The sequence below is a fragment of the Oncorhynchus clarkii genome, chromosome 3 (assembly GCF_045791955.1).
Source record: "Oncorhynchus clarkii lewisi isolate Uvic-CL-2024 chromosome 3, UVic_Ocla_1.0, whole genome shotgun sequence".
Classification (NCBI taxonomy): Eukaryota; Metazoa; Chordata; class Actinopteri; order Salmoniformes; family Salmonidae; genus Oncorhynchus; species Oncorhynchus clarkii.
The window spans coordinates 15,780,892-15,804,708 of NC_092149.1; the positions used below are offsets into that span (position 1 = coordinate 15,780,892).

Consider the following 23,817-nt stretch of genomic DNA (forward strand, 5'->3'; position numbering starts at 1 on the left):
ATCCCTCCTCCTCTCTCTATTTCCCTATAGTATCTCTCCTCCTCCTCCTCTCTCTATTTCCCTATAGTATCTTTCTTCCTCCTCCTCTCTCTATTTCCCTATAGTATCTCTCCTCCTCCTCCTCTCTCTATTTCCCTATAGTATCTCTCCTCCTCCTCTCTCTATTTCCATAGAGTATCTCTCCTCCTCCTCTCTCTATTTCCCTATAGTATCTCTCCTCATCCTCTCTCTATTTCCCTATAGTATCTCTCCTCCTCCTCCTCTCTCTATTTCCCTATAGTATCTCTCCTCCTCCTCTCTCTATTTCTCTATAGTATCTCTCCTCCTATTCCTCTCTCTATTTTCCTATAGTATCTCTCCTCCTCCTTTCTCTATTTCCCTATAGTATCTCTCCTCCTCCTCCTCTCTCTATTTCCATAGAGAATCTCTCCTCCTCCTCCTCTCTCTATTTCCCTATAGTATCTCGCCTCCTCCTCTCTCTATTTCCCTGGAGTATCTCTCCTCCTCTCTCTATTTCCCTAGAGTATCTCTCCTCCTCCTCCTCTCTCTATTTCCCTATAGTATCTCTCCTCCTCCTCTCTCTATTTCCCTTTAGTATCCCTCCTCCTCTCTCTATTTCCCTATAGTATCTCTCCTCCTCCTCTCTCTATTTCCCTTTAGTATCCCTCCTCCTCTCTCTATTTCCCTATAGTATCTCTCCTCCTCCTCCTCTCTCTATTTCCCTTTAGTTTCTCTCCTCCTCCTCCTCTCTCTATTTACCTATAGTAGCTCTCCTCCTCTCTCTATTTCCCTATAGTATCTCTCCTCCTCCTCCTCTCTCTATTTCCCTATAGTATCCCTCCTCCTCTCTCTATTTCCCTATAGTATGTCTCCTCCTCCTCTCTCTATTTCCCTATAGTATCTCTCCTCCTCCTCTCTCTATTTCCCTATAGTATCTCTCCTCCTCCTCTCTCTATTTCCCTATAGTATCTCTCCTCCTCCTCTCTCTATTTCCCTATAGTATCTCTCCTCCTCCTCTCTCTATTTCCCTATAGTATCTCTCCTCCTCCTCTCTCTATTTCCCTATAGTATCTCGCCTCCTCCTCTCTCTATTTCCCTAGAGTATCTCTCCTCCTCTCTCTATTTCCCTAGAGTATCTCTCCTCCTCCTCCTCTCTCTATTTCCCTATAGTATCTCTCCTCCTCCTCTCTCTATTTCCCTTTAGTATCCCTCCTCCTCTCTCTATTTCCCTATAGTATCTCTCCTCCTCCTCTCTCTATTTCCCTTTAGTATCCCTCCTCCTCTCTCTATTTCCCTATAGTATCTCTCCTCCTCCTCCTCTCTCTATTTCCCTTTAGTTTCTCTCCTCCTCCTCCTCTCTCTATTTACCTATAGTAGCTCTCCTCCTCTCTCTATTTCCCTATAGTATCTCTCCTCCTCCTCCTCTCTCTATTTCCCTATAGTATCCCTCCTCCTCTCTCTATTTCCCTATAGTATGTCTCCTCCTCCTCTCTCTATTTCCCTATAGTATCTCTCCTCCTCCTCTCTCTATTTCCCTATAGTATCTCTCCTCCTCCTCTCTCTATTTCCCTATAGTATCTCTCCTCCTCCTCTCTCTATTTCCCTATAGTATCTCTCCTCCTCCTCTCTCTATTTCCCTATAGTATCTCTCCTCCTCCTCTCTCTATTTCCCTAGAGTATCTCTCCTCCTCCTCTCTCTATTTCCCTATAGTATCTTTCTTCCTCCCCCTCTCTCTATTTCCCTATAGTATCTTTCTACCTCCTCCTTTCTCTATTTCCCTATAGTATATTTCTTCCTCCTCCTCTCTCTATTTCCCTATAGTATCTTTCTTCCTCCCCCCTCTCTATTTCCCTATAGTATCTTTCTTCCTCCCCCCTCTCTATTTCCCTATAGTATCTTTCTACCTCCTCCTTTCTCTATTTCCCTATAGTATCTTTCTTCCTCCTCCTCCTCTCTCTATTTCCCTTTAGTATCTCTCCTCCTCCTCTCTCTATTTCCTTATAGTATCTCTCCTCCTCCTCCTCCATTTCCTTATAGTATCTCTCCTCCTCCTCCTCTCTCTATTTCCCTACAGTATCCCTCCTCCTCTCTCTATTTCCCTTTAGTATATCTTCTTTGTCTTATTTTCCACATTGCCTTCGTTGCTCCAGACTCTGAACCAGCAGCCTGCCGAGGCCCTCCCGGCGGTACCAGCAGCCCACCACCACCCTGCAGAACCTCCTCATCCCCAGACAACAGTCACCCTCCCTGGACACACAGCCCACGATCTCCCCCTCACAGTCCGCCACCCACACCTGCCCTGCTGCCTTCTCCCTCTCCACGTCTACGATCTCAGGAGACGAGTCTTTGTCCTTGTCCTCTGCCTTGGGTTTGGTCTTCCGTCTGGCCTTGCCCTTTAATGACAGATAATAATCAACTTTATTTGTGCAGCAACTCAGCCCAAAGCACGAAAAGTCCAAATCACTAACAAACTGTAGTAAAACTGAGCAATGCATGTAACATCCACAACATACAGTACCTAAAGTCAAAGAAAAGAAAACCTACTTTAGCCGTTGGGGGTTTCCCACTGATCCTGCTATAGGGGTTGGGAAGGGTCTCGTCCTGCGCCCCTCGGTAACTGCTCCCCACATAGTCCCAGTAGGGCCGGCTGGTGCCCAGCACTCCGGTGGAGCGTGGCATGGTGAACTTGAGGTAGATGATGAGCAGGAAGATAGGGATGATGAGGGCCAGGATGAAGGAGTGAAGGAAGCAGCGGAGGACAGAAGAGACGGTGGCCAGGAGTAGGAGGCAGACAGGACATGTCAGGATGTGGAGGATCAGACGGTTTTCTGTTCCCTGACAACCCTCCTACAGAGAGAAAGAGAGGGAGGGAGGGACAAAGAGAGGGAGAGGGGGAAGAAAGAGCAAGAGCAAGAGAGAGAGGAGAAAGAGAGAAAGAGAGGGGTGGAGAAAGATCGAGAGAGAGAGAGAGGTGAAAGGTCGAGAGAGAGAGAGAGAGAGAGAGAGAGAGAGAGAGAGAGAGAGAGAGAGAGAGAGAGAGAGAGAGAGAGAGAGAGGGGGGGGGGGAGAGAGAGAGAGAGAGAGAGAGAGGGGGGGGGGGGTGGTAAGGGATGGGGCCAGAGAGAGGAGAAAGATCGAGAGAAAGAGAGAGAGACAGAGAGAGAGAGGGGTCGTAAGTGATGGGGCCAGAGAGAGAAACGTAAGTTTGAGTGTTAACCTGAAAAAGTACTCTTACAAAAAAAAGGTTCTAGAGCAGCTGAGAGTGTAGAGACAGCATAACTCAGGCTTGAAGTGTGTATGTGGGTGTGTGTGCATAACTTTGAGGATAAAACACACACCTTGATGATAGCTTTGACAGTCTCGATGTCATCCTCCCTCATCCTCCTCATTACCACCTGATCTAGCTCCAGCTTTACCATGTCTGGACTTCACACACACACACCCTCACTCACGTACACCTCACACAGCAACACACACACCCTGACTCACGCACACCTCATACAGCAACACACACACACACCCTCACTCACATACACCTCATACGGCAACACACACACACACCCTCACTCACGCACACCTCATACAGCAACACACACACACACACCCTCACTCACGTACACCTCATACAGCAACACACACACCCTCACTCACGCACACCTCATACAGCAACACACACCGGTCTGCAAATATAGAAAATCTCATGGTCACATAACACATTGCTTTGTACAGATACACCATTTGGTTGAATTTAGCATATTTGATTACATACAACACTACAATGACAATATACAGCGGAGTATTTACATTCTGGTTACCATAGTAGCTAAATGGTATAAAATCGTATTCAAGATGATGGGAATGTGGTGGGTTATATTTGATCCAGGCTATTTGGGGTTTGAGGCCATGACTCAGAAGGAAAGCAATCCATCCCTGTAACACTGTATATGTAGCCTACATATATACCCGGGTTGGTCTCAATTTTGAAATAAATTGCTTCTACTTTTCAGTTTATTGAGAAGTCATTGAAAAGAAATGCCCTTTTTTTCAATTATTGGATAGTAATTTTTGTTTATTTCCTGAATTGACTACCTTCATTTGACAGATACACGTTGAAAACACATGACATTATAGTATGAGGGCAGACCCCTATGATATCCCTCTATCAGAGACTATGTATGCCAGGATACATACAGTAGGTGGCTGCATTGTGCAACAAAGTAACATCACAACGTTTGTTACTCCAATGTAACAACCGATGCGTCACACTGGCACAGGTTGGCACAATGTGTCAGTTGTGAGTGCAGTTGCGTTTCCTCCCAAAATCAAGCTAAAGAACGGTGGATTATTTGAGGGGGTCGGGAAAGGATTTGTCTATTGCATGGCCACACTGCTTCTACAAAGCGTATCAACAACTAACAACGGACCAAGAGACTCCTTTAGACCACTGTTGGTCTTCTATGTACAATAAAATGGAGTTCAAATTAAAAGGCAAATCATATATTTTGAGCCTGTTTTAAACCCGTTGACATGTTTTAAATGGTGGGTGGAGAAGGGTTCTTCATACGTAATGTCTAAATAAACGTTGAATCTTTTCGTTCAGCCCGGTCGAACCTACCTCGCCTACCTGCAAACGTGCAGCGTTGGAAATGCAGGGAAACGGATTTATATATTCGCTGTGTATTTATTCCTTCAAAACCATTTTTCTTATGTCTGATTGAATGATATACTTGCGTGGCCACCATGGCCACCTATTGCAAATGTAGTGTTACGTAGTTTAACGATAACATTTACTGTCATGAATGCTGTCTCTACGCCATTTGCATAGCGAGTACCTGGGCCGCAGAAAATTGACTAACCTGCTACGTGAACGTGGTCAGTCGCACTCGTGGAGAACCGCTATTTCCCATAATAAACTGGGATTGTCCGTTATTCTGAGCTGATCCTCTTCCTCTTTAGATAAAGGGACATATTTATATTTACGAAATAAGAAAGGTGAATTAATCAACATTCATTCAAAAATAGTAACAACTTTATTAATAATGACTATTTCCTAGTATGAATATTTATAGTGAAACCGAGCCAACATCATCCACACAAAAAAAAAAAACTCTTAGGTGTTTTATATCAACACTGTCAACATGACAGTTTAATTGAAACTCATAAGTCATTTGTTGAGGTCCCTCTTCATTAACAGTCAGTGAATGTAACTCCTCATGTTTCTGGCACCTTGGTATTGTTTCCTACAGTACTTTCTATAGTGTCTTTCTGAACAACCATACTCTCCTTTAGTTCAGTAGCTGGAAAAGGCCTCCACATCAAAAACACACTCACACACGCATATGTACATTCATGTGTGCACATACATGCACACGCCTTCACACACATTTCCTGACAGTGGTTGTTTGGTTTAGGTTTAAGAGAACTGAGAGTTAGGTGTAGGGCCATTCGTAGCTGTGTTTTCTCCTTCATTCGCTCCAGTCTCTATTTCAATGCATTCCGCTGAGTTCCTGTCTTTTTCAGGCCTCTCAGTTATTCCACTCCCTCCTTTTGCTTCACTCCTGTCTACAGTTACTCCTCCTTCCCCTCTGTCCATCCCCCCTTCTCTTAGACTGCTGGTGCTAACCTCAATTATGACGATCCCCTCTCCTCCCTCCAGCTGAAAGATGCCCTCCATTGGCACCCTTCCCTCCCCTACTGCCCCCCCTGCCCCACTGTAACTGCCCCCTTCTCCCTCCCCACCCCCTTCACCTTGGATCAGGGCTATCATCTGCACACTCTCTCCAGACCCCTGGCCCACCATCTTGTTCTCATCCCCCAGCTCAAACACCACCTCCTGCCTATTCAGAGGCATTAAGGCCTGGGGAGGCGGGCAGGAAAGTTCCAGGCTGTTGCTGGGGCCTTCTGGATAGCCACGGTCAGAAGTGGTCCGTTCTTCGCTCTGCGGCTCTGTTTGGAAGTGAAGCACAAAGGACTCTCCCTCGCCACCATCCTCCCCTACTTGTCTTTCTCCTTCCCTCACTCCTCCCCATTCCTGTAGCAGGTTCAGTGACACCAGGCCTCCTTTCTCCTTCCCTCCCTCTCTTTGTCCTTCTCTCTCTCTTTCTCTCTCTCCCTCAGTCTGAAAGCGCAGCACGTATGACTCCCCATCCCCCTCTCTGCCCATTCCTCCTTGTCCCCCCTCCCCGGACCCCTCCCCTTCAAACTGCAACACGTAGGACCCTCCTCCCTCTCCTCCTATCTTTACCTCTTCCTTCTTCCCTCCTTCTTTCTGGAAGCAGAGGACATACTGTTCCCCTCTCATGTCCTGCTCAGTGGACTTGCCCAACTCTGGGGTGGTTTGGCGTTCCTCAACCCAGGCCACAGGGTCAGACGGCAGGGAGGACGGGGTAACCGTGGTAACTGAGTTAACTGTGGCAACCTTTAGGGGTCCTGAGGTAACAGTGACAGAGGAAGAGGAGGAGGGGGTAGAAACAGAGACAGAGGCTGTTGGTGGTGAGAAAAGACTTTGTGACTTGGCGGGTAAAGACGATGGCAATGATGATGTCATAGTGTTGGCAGCAGTAACAGTAGCTGGAGTGACACTAGTTACATTACAGCTAGACACAGCTATTACATCCCCCAACTGACTGACGGGGGCTGTTGTCATTGTGACAGAGGTGGTTGTCGTAGCAACCAAGGAGGTAGTATGCCGACCTACAGCGGCTTTGGGTTTCCGTCCTCTCCTGGACCTGGCTGTCCGGGTACTTTTCCCTAAAATGGGCTTGTTCAGCATAGAGTTCAGGGAGGGAGTTGTTGTCTTAGCAATGGGAGGGTTGTTTACATTGTTGTTGTTGGTGGTGATGATGAACCTGGGCTGCTGTTGTTGTTGGGATATGGTCTGGAAATGTTGCATCTGGGTTTGGGCAGGGTTTAGAACTGTCTGGACCAATGGGAGGCCCTGGGGCTCCAGGGTGGGCTGGGGATTGGTCGCTGTGGTGGGGACGAGAATCAGGCTGGGCTGGCTCCCATTGGTGGAGGGGCATTGTAGGAGGATGTACTGTGTCTGGGGGGGAGGCGGAGGGGGAGGAGGGGGGGCGGGGGCAGACAGGGGGATGAGCTGAAGCCCATTTGCTGTCTGGATCATGAAGTAGTTCTGGGAGGTGTTGGGGGGAATGTCCAGCGCAGGCTGAGACACGATCAGAGACCCAGAGTTCCCTGTGGTCTCTAGGGTGATGGGGTTTAGTAAGGTGGTGGTGGTTGTCACCCCTCCACCCCCTTTACCTGCCCTGCCTCCCTCTTTCCCCCCCACCCCAGCGTCCCCGGCCTCAGCCCCGTTCCCATGGGTCCTCATGTGCCTCTGCAAGTAGGACTGCATGACAAACTCCTTCCCACAGAAGGGACACTTGTAGTCCTTCCTGGAGGAGTGGGTTCTCAGGTGGAGCTGGAGATTGGAGGAGTGGGTGAAGCTCTTGTGACATTGGGCACACTGGAAGGGCCGCTCGCCTGAGTGGGTGCGTTCGTGCTGATGGAGAGAGAGGAGGGTAGGGAGGATGAGAGAAAGATAAAGGGAGAGGAGAAAGTGTTTGTGACAGAGTGATACAGTGCATTCGGAAAGTATTCAGACCGCTTGACATTTTACACATTTTGTTCTAAAATGGATTCAATTGTTTTTTCCACATTATCAATCTCCACACCGTGTGCAAATGTATAATTGAAATATCACCTTTACATACAGTTGAAGTTGGAAGTTTACATACACCTAAGCCAAATACATTTAAACTAGGTTTTTCACAATTCCTGACATTTAACCTTAGGAAAAATTCCATGTCTTAGGTCAGTTAGGATGACCACTTTATATTAAGAATGTGAAATGTCAGAATAATAGTAGAGAATTATTTCTTTCAGCTTTTATTTCTTTCATCACATTCCCAGTGGGTCAGAAGTTTACATACACTCAATTAGTATTTGGTAGCATTGCCTTTAAATAGTTTAACTTGGGTCAAACGTTTCAGGTAGCCTTCCACAAACTTCCCACAATAAGTTGGGTGAATTTTGGCCCATTCCTCCTGACAGAGCTGGTGTAACTGAGTCAGGTTTGTAGGCCTCCTTGCTCGCACACGCTTTTACAGTTCTGCCCACAACTTTTCTATAGGATTTGAGGTCAGGGCTTTGTGGTGGCCACTCCAATACATTGGCTTTGTTGTCCTTAAGCCATTTTCCCACAACTTTGGAAGTATGCTTGGGGTCATTGTCCATTTGGAAGACCCATTTGCAACCAAGCTTTAACTTCCTGACTGATGTCTTGAGATGTTGCTTCAATATATCCACATCATTTTCCTGCCTCATGATGCCATCTATTTTGTGAAGTGCACCAGTTCCTCCTGCAGCAAAGCACCCCCACAACATGATGCTGCCACCCCCGTGCTTCACGGTTGAGATTGTGTTCTTTGGCTTGCAAGCCTCCCCCTTTTTCCTCCAAACATAACGATGGTCATTATGGCCAACCAGTTCTATTTCTGTTTCATCAGACCAGAAGACATTTCTCCAAAAAGTACAATCTTTGTCCCCATGTGCAGTTTCAAACCATAGTCTGGCTTTTTCACGGCGGTTTTGAAGCAGTGGCTTCTTCCTTGCTTAGCGGCCTTTCAGGTTAGGTCAATATAGGACTTGTTTTACTGTGGATATAGATACTTTTGTACCTGTTTCCTCCAGCATCTTCACAATGTCCTTTGCTGTTGTTCTGGGATTGATTTGCACCTTTCGCACCAAAGTACGTTCATCTCTAGGAGACAGAATGCGTCTCCTTCCTGAGTGGTATGACGGCTGCGTGGTCCCATGGTGTTTATACTTGCATACTATTGTTTGTACAGATGAACGTGGTACCTTCAGGCGTTTGGAAATTGCTCCCAAGGATTCCACCATAATTTGCAAATAAATTCAATTTTTCTAATTTTGTCTGTCATAGTTGAAGTGTACCTATGATGAAAATGATAGGCCTCTCTCATCTTTTTAAGTGGGAGAACTTGCACAATTGGTGGCTGCCTAAATACTTTTTTGCCCCACAGTATATATATATATATATATATATATATATAGAGAGAGAGATGGAGCGAAGGAGCAACTGTACACAATATCATAAGAATCCTAGCAACGGCCATAGCAGAGCTATCTGTGCTGACCTGTTTGAGGTTGGAGGTCTGTGAGAAGGACTTGGAGCAGATGGGACAGATGTGAGGGCGCAGGCCAGAGTGGAGCTGACTGTGTCTCCTCAGACAGCTGCTGTTTTTGAAGGACTTTCCACACTCCTGACACACGTAGGGCCGCTCGCCCGTGTGCTGGCGCAGGTGGTACTGGTAGTGGGAGCTCCACTTGAAGGTGAGCTGGCAGTAGGGGCACTGGAACGCTCGCACACCTGTATGCACCTGGAGAGGAAGGAGGGGGGGGATCAGTCAGAAAACAACTGAATACGGCCTGGATTCTTCTGAAAGTACAGGTACATTCAAAAGGTTGAACAAGAAAAGCAGGTCATAAAGTGCTATAATGCAGCAGTGCCACTGTTCTGCTCATTGTGACAAATGCCATAAGCTGCGTTCAGACAGGCTCCCAATTCTCATCTTTTTTTCTCACTAATTGGTCTTTTGACCAATCACATCAGATCTTTTCATATCAGATATGTTTGAAGGTTGATCTGATTGGTCAAAAGACTATTTAGTGAAAAAAAGATCAGAATTGGGCTGCCTGTCTAAACGCAGTCTTAGTGAGATAGAAATGGACGGATGCGTCTTACCCTCTGGTGTATGGAGAGCAGTGAGGACCTCTTGAAGCTCTTGCCACACTCTGTGCAGCGGTAGGGTCTCTCTCCTGTGTGGTCCCTCATGTGGTACCTCAGACCTGATGAGCCCTTGAAGGCCTTCCCACACTCAGAGCAACGGTACGGCCTCTCTGTACCGTACCCACAGGGACAGGGAGAATGTACAGAAAGAATGTTATATAGACTTTCCCCACACATGAATTCTACAGGTAATTTCATGAGCAGCAGTTGGTTCGGCTCGGTTACTGTCAAGGTATCTCATTTTAAAAGTATTTTCTATCAAAATGCCAAAAGAAAAAGACTAACTCACCATTGTTCCCCCCAGCGGTCTTACTAGCTGCTCCTCTCCTCTGGCCCTTGACCACTGCTCTGCTGGATGCCTTCACCACCTCCCTGTCCCCCTCCTCGGTCACAGCCATCAGGCGGACGTGGATGTCCCCCTGGGTGTCCTGGTGCTGGTCCCCCTGGCTGGGGGAGGAGGGCAGGGGCAGGGAAAGGGACAGGGACGCGGGGCAGACGATCTCCGCCTCAGCCTCGGCCAGGAGGCGCTGCTCAGGGGTGTGGGAGTGCTGGTGGGTGAGCAGGGAAGAGAGGAGGGTGAAGGAGCGGTCGCATGCAGAGCAGCTGAACTGGGAGCGAGACTGGGAGGGAGAGAGGGAGTGGACCTGGAGAGGGAGCAGAGGCAGAGAAGAAGATTTGGGAAGAGAGAGGGTCATCAAAACAGACTATTTATAGATCAGATAACGTCAGCTTTACAGACACCAAGGAGTAGATCAGTTCACACTAATCAAAGTGTAGATTACATCACACATTCCAGAGTTCCAACTTGTAATACAGCTGGAGGGGCTTTCTACTAATGCATCCAATGGAACTGTCTGGGAAAGGCATACCGCCCGGGAGCTGCATGTGGATATGACAGCTCTCAAGCAAAACCAATGATACGCTATGCAATTGTCGGTTATCGCAGGTTAATGCTTAACTGATTGAAACTAGGCCCAAGATAGACGAAGTAGAAACAAACTGGCAGCCAGGACAGAGACCTTATGACATAGTAGTGAGGATGTGCAGCCCACCAGCTGATTCGGTGAGCGAGTTCATTAGAAAGTGCATTGACGATGTTATACCCACAGCAACGATTAAAACATTCCCAAACCAGAAACCGTGGATTGATGGCAGCATTCGCGAAGAAACTGAAAGCGCGAACCACTGCTTTGAACAAGGGCAAGGTGTCCGTAAACATGACAGAATACAAACAGTGTAGCTATTCCCTCCGCAAGGCAATCAAACAAGTTAAGCGTCAGTATAGAGACAAAGTAGAGTCGTAATTCAACGGCTCAGACACAAGAGGTATGTGGCAGGGTCTACAGTCAATCACGGACTACAAAAAGAAAACCAGCCCCGTCGCGGACCACGATGTCCTGCTCCCAGACAAACTAAACAACTTCTTTGCTCGCTTTGAGGACAATACAGTGCCAACGACACTGCCCGCTACCAAAACCTGCGGACTCTCCTTCACTGCAGCCGACGTGAGCAAAACATTTAAACGTGTCAACCCTCGCAAGGCTGCAGGCCCAGACGGCATCCCCAGCCGCGTCCTCAGAGCATGCGCAGACTAGCTGGCTGGTGTGTTTACGGACATATTCAATCAATCCTTATCCCAGTCTGCTGTCCCCACATGCTTCAAGAGGGCCACCATTGTTCCTGTTCCCAAGAGAGCTAAATTACTACTGCCCCGTAGCTCTCACTTCCGTCATCATGAAGTGCTTTGAGAGACTAGTCAAGGACCATATCACCTCCACCCTACCTGACACCCTAGACCCACTCCAATTTGCTTACCGCCCCAATAGGTCCACAGACGACGCAATCGCAACCACACTGCCCTAACCCATCTGGACAAGAGGAATACCTATGTGAGAATGCTGTTCATCGACTACAGCTCAGCATTTAACACCATAGTACCCTCCAAACTCGTCATCAAGCTCGAGACCCTGGGTCTCGACCCCGCCCTGTGCAACTGGGTACTGGACTTCCTGACGGGCCGCCCCCAGGTGGTGAGGGTAGCCAACAACATCTCCACCCCGCTGATCCTCAACACTGGGGCCCCACAAGGGTGATTTCTGAGCCCTCTCCTGTACTCCCTGTTCACCCATGACTGCGTGGCCATGCACGCCTTCAACTCAATCATCAAGTTTGCGGACGACACTACAGTGGTAGGCTTGATTACCAACAACAACGAGACGACCTACAGGGAGGAGGTGAGGGCCCTCGGAGTGTGGTGTCAGGAAAATAACCTCACACTCAACGTCAACAAAACAAAGGAGGTGATTGTGGACAGCAGAGGGAGCATCCCTCTATCCACATTGACGGGACAGTAGTGGAGAGGGTAGTAAGTTTTAAGTTCCTCGGCGTACACATCACGGACAAACTGAATTGGTGCACCCACAGAGACAGCGTGGTGAAGAAGGCGCAGCAGCGCCTCTTCAACCTCAGGAGGCTGAAGAGATTCAGCTTGTCACCAAAAGCACTCACAAACTTCTACAGATGCATAATTGAGAGCATCCTGTCGGGCTGTATCACCGCCTGTTACGGCAACTGCTGCGCCCACAACCGTAAGGCTCTCCAGAGGGTAATGAGGTCTGCACAACGCATCACCGGGGGCCCTCCAGGACACCTACACCACCCGATGTCACAGGAAGGCCATAAAGATCATCAAGGACAACAACCACCCGAGCCTGCCTGTCCACCCCGCTATCATCCAGAAGGCGAGGTCAGTACAGGTGCATCAAAGCTGGGACCGAGACACTGAAAAACAGCTTCTATCTCAAGGCCATCAGACTGTTAAACAGCCACCACTAACATTGAGTGGCTGCTGCCAACATACTGACTCAAGTCCAGCCACTTTAATAATGGAAATTGATGGGGGAAAAAAAATGTATCACTAGCCACTTTAAACAATGCCACTTAATATAATGTTTACATACCCTACATTACTCATCTCATATGCATACGTATATACTGTACTCTATATCATCGACTGTATCCTTATGTAATACATGTATCACTAGCCACTTTAAACTATGCCACTTTGTTTACATACTCATCTCATATGTATATACTGTACTCGATACCATCTACTGTATCTTGCCTATGCCGTTCTGTACCATCACTCATTCATATATCTTTATGTACATATTCTTTATCCCTTTACACTTGTGTGTATAAGGTAGTCGTTTTGGGATTGTTAGGTTAGATTACTCGTTGGTTATTACTGCATTGTCGAAACTAGAAGCACAAGCATTTCGCTATACCCGCATTAACATCTGCTAACCATGTGTATGTGACAAATACAATTTGATTTGCTCAGCTGATTGGTACCTGTGCCAGGTGTCTGTTGAGCCCTCCGCTGGTCTTGAAGCTCTTCCCACAGTAGGCACACTCTGTGCCCGTCCCTGTACCTGTGGTGTTACCCGCTGTCTCCACGCTGTCTGTGGGGATCTGAGTCCCCACTGTGAAGCTCTGCAGCAGGTCAAACTGGGCCTGGGTAGTCGCCATATTCTGACATGGGACACAACACTATTAGGTCAGAGTCATTGCACTACAACATCAACATCACGGCAGTCATATTAGCTGATATATTGACCTAGAGGGTAGAGTAAGAAACCAAATATTGATCATGAATGGATGAATCTGGTGTGACCCTGAAACAGAGCCTTAGGGGTAACCTCCCCAGGCTGAGACAAGAGTCCTACTACTCACCCCTCCGTCCACTCCCCCAGTCAGTCCCAGTAGTTCAGCAGTAGTGTGACCGTTCTCTGCTGCTGCCGTCGTCTCCACCACCTCCTCAAAGTCAGCCAGCAGATGCCCCACCCCTCCCTCTCCCCCCTCCCCCACCCCGCTGCCCCCCTCCTCCCCGGGGCCCAGGTGCATGGCCTGGTGGTCCTCTAGCTCTGTCCGTGTGCTGAATGTCTGACTACAGCTGCCACAGCTGTACAGCAGCACGCTGGCGCCCGACTCCGTGCTCATGTGCACTTCTGTCCCGATGGCCCTGGATGTGCACACGCCCCCCTGGGTGGGGGTGAGGGTGAGATGGGGCAGGAGGTGACCTGACGATAGGAACACCTCCCCAACCCCCAACCCCACCGTGGCCTCCTGGCTCACAAAGCCCATGTCCGTCAACATTTGTGATGTCATGTCCTCCCCCACTATCACTTCCTGTATCTCATCCCCCATCTTGTCTCCCCCTGTCTCCCCCCCCTTTCCTTCACCAGTGTGACTTTGAGAATTCCGGTGCAGGGCCAGATTGGACGAGTGTGTGAAACTGCGTCCACACTCTCCACAGATGTAGGGCCTCTCTCCTGTGTGGATTCTCATGTGTTGTCTGAGGTTGGTGGACTGGGTGAAGGCCTTGGTACACACGGTGCACACGTAGGGTTTCAGACCCAGGTGAACGTTCTTGTGTCGGCGCAGGCTGCTGGAGTTCTTGAAGGCCTTGGGGCAGCTGTCGCAGGGGTAGGGGCACTCGCCCGTGTGCTGGCGCAGGTGGTACTGGTAGTGGGAGCTCCACTTGAAGGTGAGCGGGCAGTAGGGGCACTGGAAGGTCCGCAGGCCTGTGTGGACGCTACGATGGACCTGGAGACATGCACAAGAGAGAGAACGTCCGTGACTGGTCCCTTAACCCCCAAAAGAGCCTTTTACTACTGTAACATTCAACTTTTTTTCAACATTCAACAAAAGTTTTAACACATTTTTACCACAAAATGGGGGAACCACTACTGCCCATTGTTTCTCACCTGGAGCAGAGAGGAACGTTTGAAGGCTTTGTCACAGTCGTCACACTTATAGGGCTTCTCCCCTGAATGAGACCTGCACAGAAAAAACAAACATGAAAACAGACAATCTACTGACCCTTCAACGGATCTACAGGACATCATACCGGCTACAGAAAGAATTCCTGCTTGTATTGATTATTCCACTAGTTTCTAACGGCCCTAAATAGACTCACATTATATTGTTCACGGCACCTTTCCCTCATTTGGATTATTGTGACAGAACTAAACAGATGAAAACAGATGGACACAAGGAGAAGAATACTCTTCATAAAGTGAGATGTGTGTTATAAGCTGCAAGCATTTCTATAGCTAACTTTCACTGTGCCAGTCCCCCTCTGTCTCCCTCCCGGCAGTACCTCTGGTGGTACAGGAGTGCGGAGGAGCCCTTGAAGGCCTTGGGGCAGAGGTTACAGCGGTAGGGTCTCTCGTTGTTGTGGCTGCGCTGGTGGTGGGCCAGCCTTGAAGACCACTTGAAGCTCTTGCCACAGTCCAGGCACTGGAACGGGTGCTCAGGGTGCTCCTGGAGATGGGGCACAGCCAGGACCGATGACGTCACCCTCTGCACCCCTACCCTGGTTAGCACTATATCCTCATTCCCCTCCACCATCCCTTTCTCCACATCCACTTCTTCCCCCCTTTCCCTGTCCTCCTCCCCTTCTCCTGATCCCTGCAACGATGGGAAGGGAGAGAGGGAGGAGGACGATTGAGGGGGTAATAGTTCCGCTTGGACCACTAGAGTGGCCACTGAGTTTGCCATGTTGAGACAAGACACGATTAGGGAATAAAAGGTTGTATGTTTGGTATTAATGTAAGTGTGTGTATTATTGTTGGTGGAGCTGCGTCTCTTCTTTCCTGGTTTCATTCATTGCAGGTGGAAAGGTTCCTTCAGCTGATGTGACTCTGTTCCTCAGTGTGGAAACAACAGCTGAGCTGATGTAGTGTGTGGTCTCCTTTCTTAAGAGTAGGACTGTGAAATAAAATAAAACACAAAGTATTGATCAATGACACAAGGTCCATGAACTAACACCAAAGCAATTCAAACATTCAAACATTTACAAATAATAAAGTCGGCCAAAAGGCGAACCCGCCTATCCCTTTAAATCCCACCTCCTCCCGACCCCTCCCTCCTTCTTCTTCTTCTTATTTCTCCCCTCCCTCCTCCCTGGCCGTCTTTCTGTTTATACGCGTCTGTCCCTGATGAGCGTGTGCGAAAAATGTCGGTTTCTCCCAGCTAAAAGGCAGAAAAAACAAATGCTACCTACCCTATGATGTTAACTATAAGCAGAAAATGTTACAGATGCCGCCTTCAATGCCTCCTCTGCAACTGGCCTGCGAATATATAAGCCTTCGTCCGTGCGTCATTCTTCGCTATATAATGTTTGATAGGAATGGTGCGTTAGTAATATTGCAACAATTACTCACCTAGTATCATTAACTCATGGCTAATGCTTTTGTTGATATTGTGAAAAGGGATTGAGACTCGCAGTGCTACTCCATACAACCTTAACAATAAACCTGAGCACAAACTAACTAGCTAGCTAGTTGTCACCCACCCGCTGCCGCCTCCCAACAACGACGATCGCTATAGGCTGGGTCTAGCCCCGAATGCACCACTGCCACTGGGTAAGAGTTTCAACAGTCAACTCTTGTCTCTAGATCTGTTTAAAAATATATGATAATACTGTACTAATTTGTGATTTAGTACTTGAATTCACACATTGTTTTAATGTTAACCCCAAATATAAAAAATCGTATCATAGGTTAATTGGAAATAGGTTTATGAACTCTGTGCTTGTTGCAATGCCTGATGGTTAATGCCGTTTTTGGTAGAATGTAGGAAAGGCCCTGTAGTGTGTGATGATGGACGAGACACAGGAGGATGGTGAATAAGGGAGGGAAAGAAAAAAAAAAGAGCGCATGACGTGTAGGCCTACCTAATATTGAAAATATGACAAAGTAACATGAAAAGCCCATCTCATTCATCTCAGTCATTGTGCATGTTCTTTATTAACTTTTTTTTCAAGGCACACATTTCACATTTAGGCCAATCAGTCAGTCTGTGTGCTGGAGACCCCAAGCACAAGGTTTTCCACAGCGTTCAGGCATGGTACTACAATGATTTCAACATGGATGATAAGCAATGATAATGGTAAATATGAATAGAAACCGTATAAAAGTACAAAAACAACAGGAGACTTGCTCCTCTGCAGCGCAAATAAATAGTTCCACCAAAGTAACTTAAATAAATAGTAAATACTGTCACAAAATACTAGAATAGAATAATATTGATATTGCGACAAAACGATAGGGATAGCATTGACAGAGTGTTCTACATTAAATATCATAGAAAACTATAATAGACAATTGCATTGTATACAACAATTTACATTATTGTACAACTGTGCAGAACCGTAGTATCACAATACATAGTATTTTAAGGCTTGGGGTGTTTTTTAATTTCTTATTTATGTCACTAAAACGCTCAAACATTATGTGTACCAAGGCACAGAGTAAGGGTCAGCTGACTCAAAAGGCTAATCCTAACAAATTTGTGCAAAGAGATTAGATCAGGTCCTAGATCAGTGCATACTCCTAAACCTTTACCACAGCATTAGATATACCACCTGTTATTTTTCCATGTGGGACACAGTGACTGTAAATAGCAACTAAACCCATGGAAAAACGATCTACCCTCCTATGTTGTGTTGACATCCTGATTGAGCCATGGTTCAAAATTCTCTTTCTTAACAGTTTACAAAACCAAACAGGTGGCACATTTAACATGTTCAGTAGATTCTATGAGTAACCCTAAATCTACAAGGGAAAGTACAGCACTGTAAGAAAAATACATGTAGGCTCTCCCAAGATATGCTTGCTACAAGCCAAGTATGTTTGCTACATCTACTGGTGGAAATAGGCTACTCTTTGTAAAGAGAGACAGGTTAAATAGTTGAAAATACAATCCATATCATTAGAGACTGTAAGAAGTCAGGAAGTGCTACGGTGTGGTCTCTTTGTTTAGTTTGGGAAGAGGTATGAAGGGGGAGAGAGAGAGAACAAAATAGGAGTATTGACAAGGTACAAGGAATTAAATTCACAACAAAGTAAGTAAAAATGATATGTGACACGTTACAAAATCAAATAAATAATGACATCAAATAAATAAGTTAATAAATAAATAAATACATAAATAACACAGTCAGGAACAAGGTATTTGAGAGAGAGGATGGGGTGGCAGTGACGTGTTCGTGAATATTGAAGACCATTACTGGTTGTAATAGTGTGAATATGGTGGATCCTCATAGGCTGTAGTTTGAATATGGAGCTCCCACATTGGCTACAATGAGAATGGACATTCAGTGACAACAGTGCAAGGTTGTAGTGTGGTTATCTTGCATCACCATTGTTTGTAGCGCCGGTTGAAGCTATTAGATTCCCATTGGTTGTAGTGTGGATTCTGTGTATCCCTATAGACTATAGCACTTCAGGAATCATCATTGTACTGCAGACATTTTGGACTTTGTACTGAGCACTGAGAACACTCGTTGGGCCCAATCACAGAAGAGTCTGAACTGTAGTAGCAGCTCCTGGGAAGACTGTAACACATCAAACTGGGAGGGGGGTGGAGGCGGCATCGAGGGAGAGGGAGGAGAGAGACGCTGAGCATCAACTCTCATCATCTATGAGGAGAACGGCGAGAAAGAGGGATGGTTTAGATTTCCTGTCTGAAGTGCTAGGCTAGACTAATGTACCTCCCATCCAAAAAATGTGATGCAACAGGCCTAAATGTAATATAATGATTGAAACTGAGTGCAAGAACTGCAGAGCTATACCATTATTAGACCATCACACAGTGTAAGAACAGTAGAACGATCTGATAAAATCTCATATGTATAATATATCCAAATGATATAAATGTACTAAGCTGCATTATGTTTCAGCCGTATTAGTGTTGAACAGAGCAGTTACCTGATGCTCTAGCATGCTGGTGAGAGACTTGATGAGTGACATCATCTGTCCCAGTTTAGGGAGAGCAGGGTGGTGGTGTTTCCTTGATGCTCTGCTCAACCAGGCAAAGTGGTGCTCAAACGACTTCAAGTCCGCGTGGAGCTGAGAGAGAGTGGGTCTCATCTGGAGGAGAGAAGAGGGGGGTGAAGAAAGAGAGAGAGATTTAGTATCAATGTCTGGGACATGACAGAACACATCTGGAAGGCAGAAAGACATGGACACACACAACGTAAAACACATTTACCTCAAGGGAGTTGATGTCACTGGCCCTGTTGTTCATTAGTGGCAGGGACTTAAATCTATGCTGTTCTGGGTCTGTCTCGAACGCATGTTCCTTCTGTAAGAAAAACGGACAAAACAACAAATACATCCTCACAAATTTGCACATCCTCACAAGAGTCACGTAAGCATAAGGAAAGTATTACTCCAGCAGCACCTAGATCAGATGACTGTCTGGTCTGGCCAGGACTAGAGACCCTAGCTTTCCCTGAGAAAAGTGTGGTCGGGTCAGGGAGAGTTCAGCCAGATCGTAACCCCGAAAACGTCAACAATAAGAGCAAGTGACCTGAAACCACAGGATGTTTTCTACTGGGAGAGGAGGAGAACAACATATGCTGTGACTTAGAGCTCTGAGTGGGATAGACAACACAGAGCTGCAGGGAAACTCCAGGGTCGCAGCTATTAAAAAGTCTGAAATGACGTATTGCTGTGTAGTAATGTGTGTACAATCCTCAGTCTGTCGCCACTGCTCACAGCCACCACTAGGGGGAGGCAGATCACACAGAGATACAGTAGCAGGCCACAGAGATACAGTAGCAGCCCCCCACCCCCCCTAGTGATCTGTGACCACTGGGGGGGGGCTGCTACTGTATCTCTGTGGGCCTTAAACAGGTGAAGAAGTGATTTATGAGTAAGAATGTAAATGAATGAGAATGATGTGAAGCACAACAGTGACTGATGCCATGTGCGTCAGAGCACCAATCAGTGGAGAAACATAACAGCATTAGGAAAACATGATGGATGTTGGTACACAATGGGTTGTGTACACTCAATGCTTCCTCATGCTATTGTGGTGTTCTGTCCTCATTGTGCTTTACCATCGTGTTTTGCAATTATTGTTGTTGCTATTATTGTTGTTTTCCCATCTCTCTCCCATCCCTCCCTCTCTCTCTCCCATCCCTCCCTCTCTCTCTCCCATCCCTCCCTCTCTCTCTCCCATCCCTCCCTCTCTCTCTCCCATCCCTCCCTCTCTCTCTCTCATCCCTCCCTCACTCACTTGCTTCTGTCTTTTACAAAAGACCACTAATGTTTGTGGCTTAATGTTTTGTCTTTCTTTCAGAAGTAATCCCACCCCTCTTATCCCTTTCACCCGTCTTTGGGTTATTTCTCCTTCTGCTTTCATCTCTACCTTTGCTCTTACACCCTGTTACACACACACACAGACACAGACACACACACACAGATAGGCTGGTGACCACTTCTTATACACCTCTCTCTGATCTCTTTTATATGCTCAGTCTCAGCCTGTAATTCTCTCTTATCCTCCCTTTCTCGTTCTCTTCATCATGACCTCACTCGACTGAACCTTGCACCCCCCCAACAATCTTTCTGAATGCAAATACTGGAATGTGATAAATCTCTGTGATTTTTATCAGGTCACTTTGCTGTGGCGACCGACAACCAAACACTAAACACCACACCTACACAACTATTTACAGCACCCTCAATACACACACACTCTGACACACACAACACATGGACACACACACAAAAACACACAACAGACATGTAGAAACATTACAGACATGCACACACACACACACAGTTTTATTGCTTTCTTGCGGGGACTTTCCGTTGAATCTAATTCTATTTTTTTCCCCTAGCCTTGACCCCTGTTCAGTGGAACTCTGCACAAGAAGAAAATAAACCAAAATAAATGATTCATGTCTTTGAAAAACAAACACAACATTTTGTTAAAGCAGCATATTGCCGTTGCTGTGCAGAGTTCTTTGATAAAGCTACTTTACTCTTCTTTGATAAAGCTACTTCCTTACATCTGGCCCCCATACTACATTATTGCTATAGCACTGTGTCCTCATACAGAGATACTACACACACACACACACACACACTTACTTATTGACCAATCCCCCTGCCAGAGACTAGTGTGTAACTATTTTCAGTTTTGTGTCTTAAACAAATGTGGTTTCTGATTTACATCATATAAAAATAGTATCTCTTGCGGTCATGAGTAACCAAAGATAAGGATATGTTCTGGTTCACCTGTTCAAACACATTGCTTACAGGACACTTCCAGCACATCTGTAGGCCAAACGTACACAGCAATCATTTCCATTTCAATACAAACTCCCCAGCCGCTTTTACTTGGGCATCGAGATTAGAACAACTTCAGGAAACCGCACCAGATAAGCAACAGGTGCCAATCCACATTCCATTTCCTCACAGCTAATAAACAGAGTTAATCAGTTCCAGAAATAACTATTACCGATAGTTACTTTCTATTCTCTTTGAGTGTGTTTCTACTCCAGGTATAAGATGTCCATAGCCACAGATCTAGGACCAGCGTACCTGCCCCCAATCATAACCCTTAGCATTAACACTAAACTGACCTGAGATCAGTGTCTAGAGGCGAAGTTAGTCGGCCCTCCAGTTGGTCCTGTCTGGATCAAGGCTGACCTTAAGGCTGACCTCACATAGTGAAATCTCTACTGACACTTGCCCTGACTGTCCTTCTCACACAGCTAAGGGACTCTTAATACACTGGCTGACACAACACAAGCAGGTTAACGTAGCCAGAAGAATAAGACGTCTAAGTCAACTGTCCAGAGTTGTATTGCGTCACAGTCAGGGAGAGTGAGGCAGAAGGAGCAGTGCTTCTTATGACTGTTCTATGCAATCACTATGCCACTATAGTAGTCATTAAGGGGTCATAAAGGTGAGCTATTGGACAAAAACTTCAGCCAGTCTCTTTTCATGTGCCTCAGGAAACTGGTGAGATTGCTATACTGATCTAGGTACTGTATTGATTGTGTGGTGGTGATCATGCCATGATCACCACCACACAATCAATACAGTACCCAGATCAGTATAGCAATCTCCCCATCATGACATCAGAAGTGAGTACAGTAACATTCCACTCACCAATAGATCTGCTGTGATCTGCCTCAGATTTTTCGTCTGATTGGCCAATCTATCCAGTTCGTGCACGACGTTCGGCCTCCGGTAGGGGGCGGGGACGGCAGACGTAAATAAAGGAAGCTGGGCCAATAGCAGCGAGAGCAACAGAGAGGAGGAGGAGTCGACAAGCACTGCAGGGTGGGAGGAAATGGAAGCAATTATTAGATTTATATGACCGCAGAGAAGAGCTGTCATGTCGATATAATGATAATGACCTCGGGGTACGATATTGCACCATAATGTAAACATAAACCCAGACTTGGCAGTGGAATCCTTCAGAGTTGCACAAAGCCAGCAGAGTCATGTTTTCACAGGTTACATGAAATTATATCTAAATCGTTCAATCCTATGACTCATAATATCATTAACAATAACAACACTTTCACAATTATCGACTTTCCTGAATGCCTCTAATTGTCACACCTGCAATACGACACATCAGTTGTTGGATGTGACCAGAGTCCTAAATGCAAATCATTACATGCAGGACACTTCACACACTATAATATTATGTTGATCTTCACAATTATTGACTTTCATGAACGCCTCCAATTGTCACACCTGCAATAGTATACATCAGTTGTTGGATGACATGCATTACACAGCCTAAACCAAGACAGTTTTGTAACAGTAAGCTCATTCATTCCTTCTCTTTCAAGTTCAAATACAAGGTAAAGAAAGTCCCAATTGCTGCTGAAATGATAAATGCCTGTGTAATTACAGGAGAACCACAAGAAGCACAAGCCAGGACTCAGGAGAGCATCACTCCTTGTTCAAACTTTAACCACCTGCTGGTATAAGACGTCAGTGTCTAGGCTTCTTGAAACAAATGGATCACTCAGTGGTCACTGAACATGGCAATGCTTAGCTGCAATTAAGTAACATTTGCATGCTCAGTAATTGCATTTGAATATGGAATAGCCCAATCAATGATCATACCCTGAGAATCGTGACAGCATATTATTATGCCAACATATTAGACATAGACTTAACTAAACAAGACACGTTAGAGAAAAAGGATGATATAATAAGAAAATTCAGAAACAATTGAAAGAATAATCAGGCACTTACATTTCATATTTGTTCGTGTACAATAAATAAATGCACGACTTACAATAAATAAATAGTTTTAAAAAAACAAGGTAAGAAAATTTATAAATAAATCGAACTCCGGAAATTGTCACGTGCTCCAGTTTCTTCTCGCTTTCACACTCCGCGAAAAGAGTGGAGGCAAGAGATTGCAGAAAAGAACGAGAGAATGAATGAAAAAGTAGAGGAATGAGGGCGAACTATCCAATAAAGAAATAAAATACAATGCCTCCAAACTTTTTGTTCAGTAAAGTTTGAGTGTAGTTCTAGTAATGAACTGATAGTAACGATAGACAGACACTCAGACAAATGGTTAGGGAGGGATGCGAGTGTGTGTAAGTCAAATTTTCGCGCAGTGAAATGTTTAGGCTTGTTTTAAACGTCCTTTTATAAAGACTGGGCTGTATGACACATCGACTGAGTCACCGACATTCATTCATAAAAACACACGCGCTCCCTCTTTCCTCCTCCCCTCCCTGCCAGAGCTGTCTGTCTCCCTTAGCAAATTTTTCAAAATGTTCCGTTGTTTTTTCTTCTTTTTTTTCTGTCTGTATCACTTTCTCTCGTCCATCCTGTCCCTATCTCCAGTAGTCTACACTTCCTCCGTCGCATCCCGCTACCAATTTATCAGTCCATCTACCTCTTTCTATCTTTCCATCTCTAAATCTCTTCCCCCCCTCTCTCTATCACTGCAGAAGTTTAAAAAGGCCATTGTTTAATTTTATATCAGTCTATCTCCAGTCCTGTATCCTTTATACAGTGGATCTACCTTGTTTTCTCTCTCTCTCCCTCTCATTGTTTATTGTGTTTCTCTAAGTGTTAAAAATGCTTTTTGACTGTGGCTTTACAGTAGGACTCTGCTCCATATGGCACGTTCCCCACTTCATAGTCCATACACAGAG

The 23,817-nt window shown here is 46.1% G+C and overlaps 3 protein-coding genes across 3 annotated transcripts; all 3 read right to left on the reverse strand.

Moving 5' to 3' along the window:
* Positions 1–2,121: 2,121 nt before the first annotated feature.
* On the reverse strand, positions 2,122–3,420 carry LOC139406185 (probable N-acetyltransferase 14). The gene is made up of 3 exons (XM_071148686.1): positions 3,340–3,420; positions 2,546–2,848; positions 2,122–2,394 (listed from the first exon to the last, which is right to left on the reverse strand). The coding sequence occupies exons 1-3, from the start codon at positions 3,418–3,420 to the stop codon at positions 2,122–2,124; spliced, it is 657 nt and encodes a 218-aa protein (XP_071004787.1).
* A 1,994-nt stretch (positions 3,421–5,414) lies between these two features.
* LOC139384903 (zinc finger protein 62 homolog) lies at positions 5,415–16,174 on the reverse strand. The gene is made up of 9 exons (XM_071129807.1): positions 16,043–16,174; positions 14,977–15,587; positions 14,582–14,654; positions 13,548–14,420; positions 13,167–13,346; positions 10,102–10,456; positions 9,768–9,922; positions 9,160–9,402; positions 5,415–7,502 (listed from the first exon to the last, which is right to left on the reverse strand). Exons 2-9 carry the CDS (start codon positions 15,480–15,482, stop codon positions 5,415–5,417), a joined length of 4,473 nt encoding a protein of 1,490 aa, XP_070985908.1. The 5' UTR covers positions 15,483–15,587; positions 16,043–16,174.
* A 436-nt stretch (positions 16,175–16,610) lies between these two features.
* LOC139389238 (interleukin-11-like) lies at positions 16,611–22,978 on the reverse strand. The gene is made up of 5 exons (XM_071135777.1): positions 22,898–22,978; positions 21,791–21,957; positions 18,873–18,965; positions 18,590–18,751; positions 16,611–18,300 (listed from the first exon to the last, which is right to left on the reverse strand). Exons 1-5 carry the CDS (start codon positions 22,902–22,904, stop codon positions 18,115–18,117), a joined length of 615 nt encoding a protein of 204 aa, XP_070991878.1. The 5' UTR covers positions 22,905–22,978; the 3' UTR covers positions 16,611–18,114.
* Between the last annotated feature and the right edge of the window lie 839 nt (positions 22,979–23,817).

Excerpts from the sequence above, each read along its gene's own strand:
- LOC139384903 (XM_071129807.1), bottom strand. The coding sequence starts at position 15,482 with ATGAAACCAGGAAAGAAGAGACGCAGCTCCACCAACAATAATACACAC. Across the intron at positions 14,655-14,976 it reads GCACTCCTGTACCACCAGAG|GTCTCATTCAGGGGAGAAGC; the intron begins GTACTGCCGGGA and ends TTTTCTGTGCAG. Across the intron at positions 13,347-13,547 it reads CTGGGGGAGTGGACGGAGGG|AATATGGCGACTACCCAGGC; the intron begins GTGAGTAGTAGG and ends GTCCCATGTCAG.
- LOC139389238 (XM_071135777.1), bottom strand. Across the intron at positions 18,752-18,872 it reads GTGACATCAACTCCCTTGAG|ATGAGACCCACTCTCTCTCA; the intron begins GTAAATGTGTTT and ends TCTCTCCTCCAG. Across the intron at positions 18,301-18,589 it reads CCAGCATGCTAGAGCATCAG|ATGATGAGAGTTGATGCTCA; the intron begins GTAACTGCTCTG and ends TTCTCCTCATAG.
- LOC139406185 (XM_071148686.1), bottom strand. The coding sequence starts at position 3,420 with ATGGTAAAGCTGGAGCTAGATCAGGTGGTAATGAGGAGGATGAGGGAG. Across the intron at positions 2,849-3,339 it reads CTGTCAAAGCTATCATCAAG|GAGGGTTGTCAGGGAACAGA; the intron begins GTGTGTGTTTTA and ends TTCTCTCTGTAG. Across the intron at positions 2,395-2,545 it reads GGAAACCCCCAACGGCTAAA|GGCAAGGCCAGACGGAAGAC; the intron begins GTAGGTTTTCTT and ends CTGTCATTAAAG.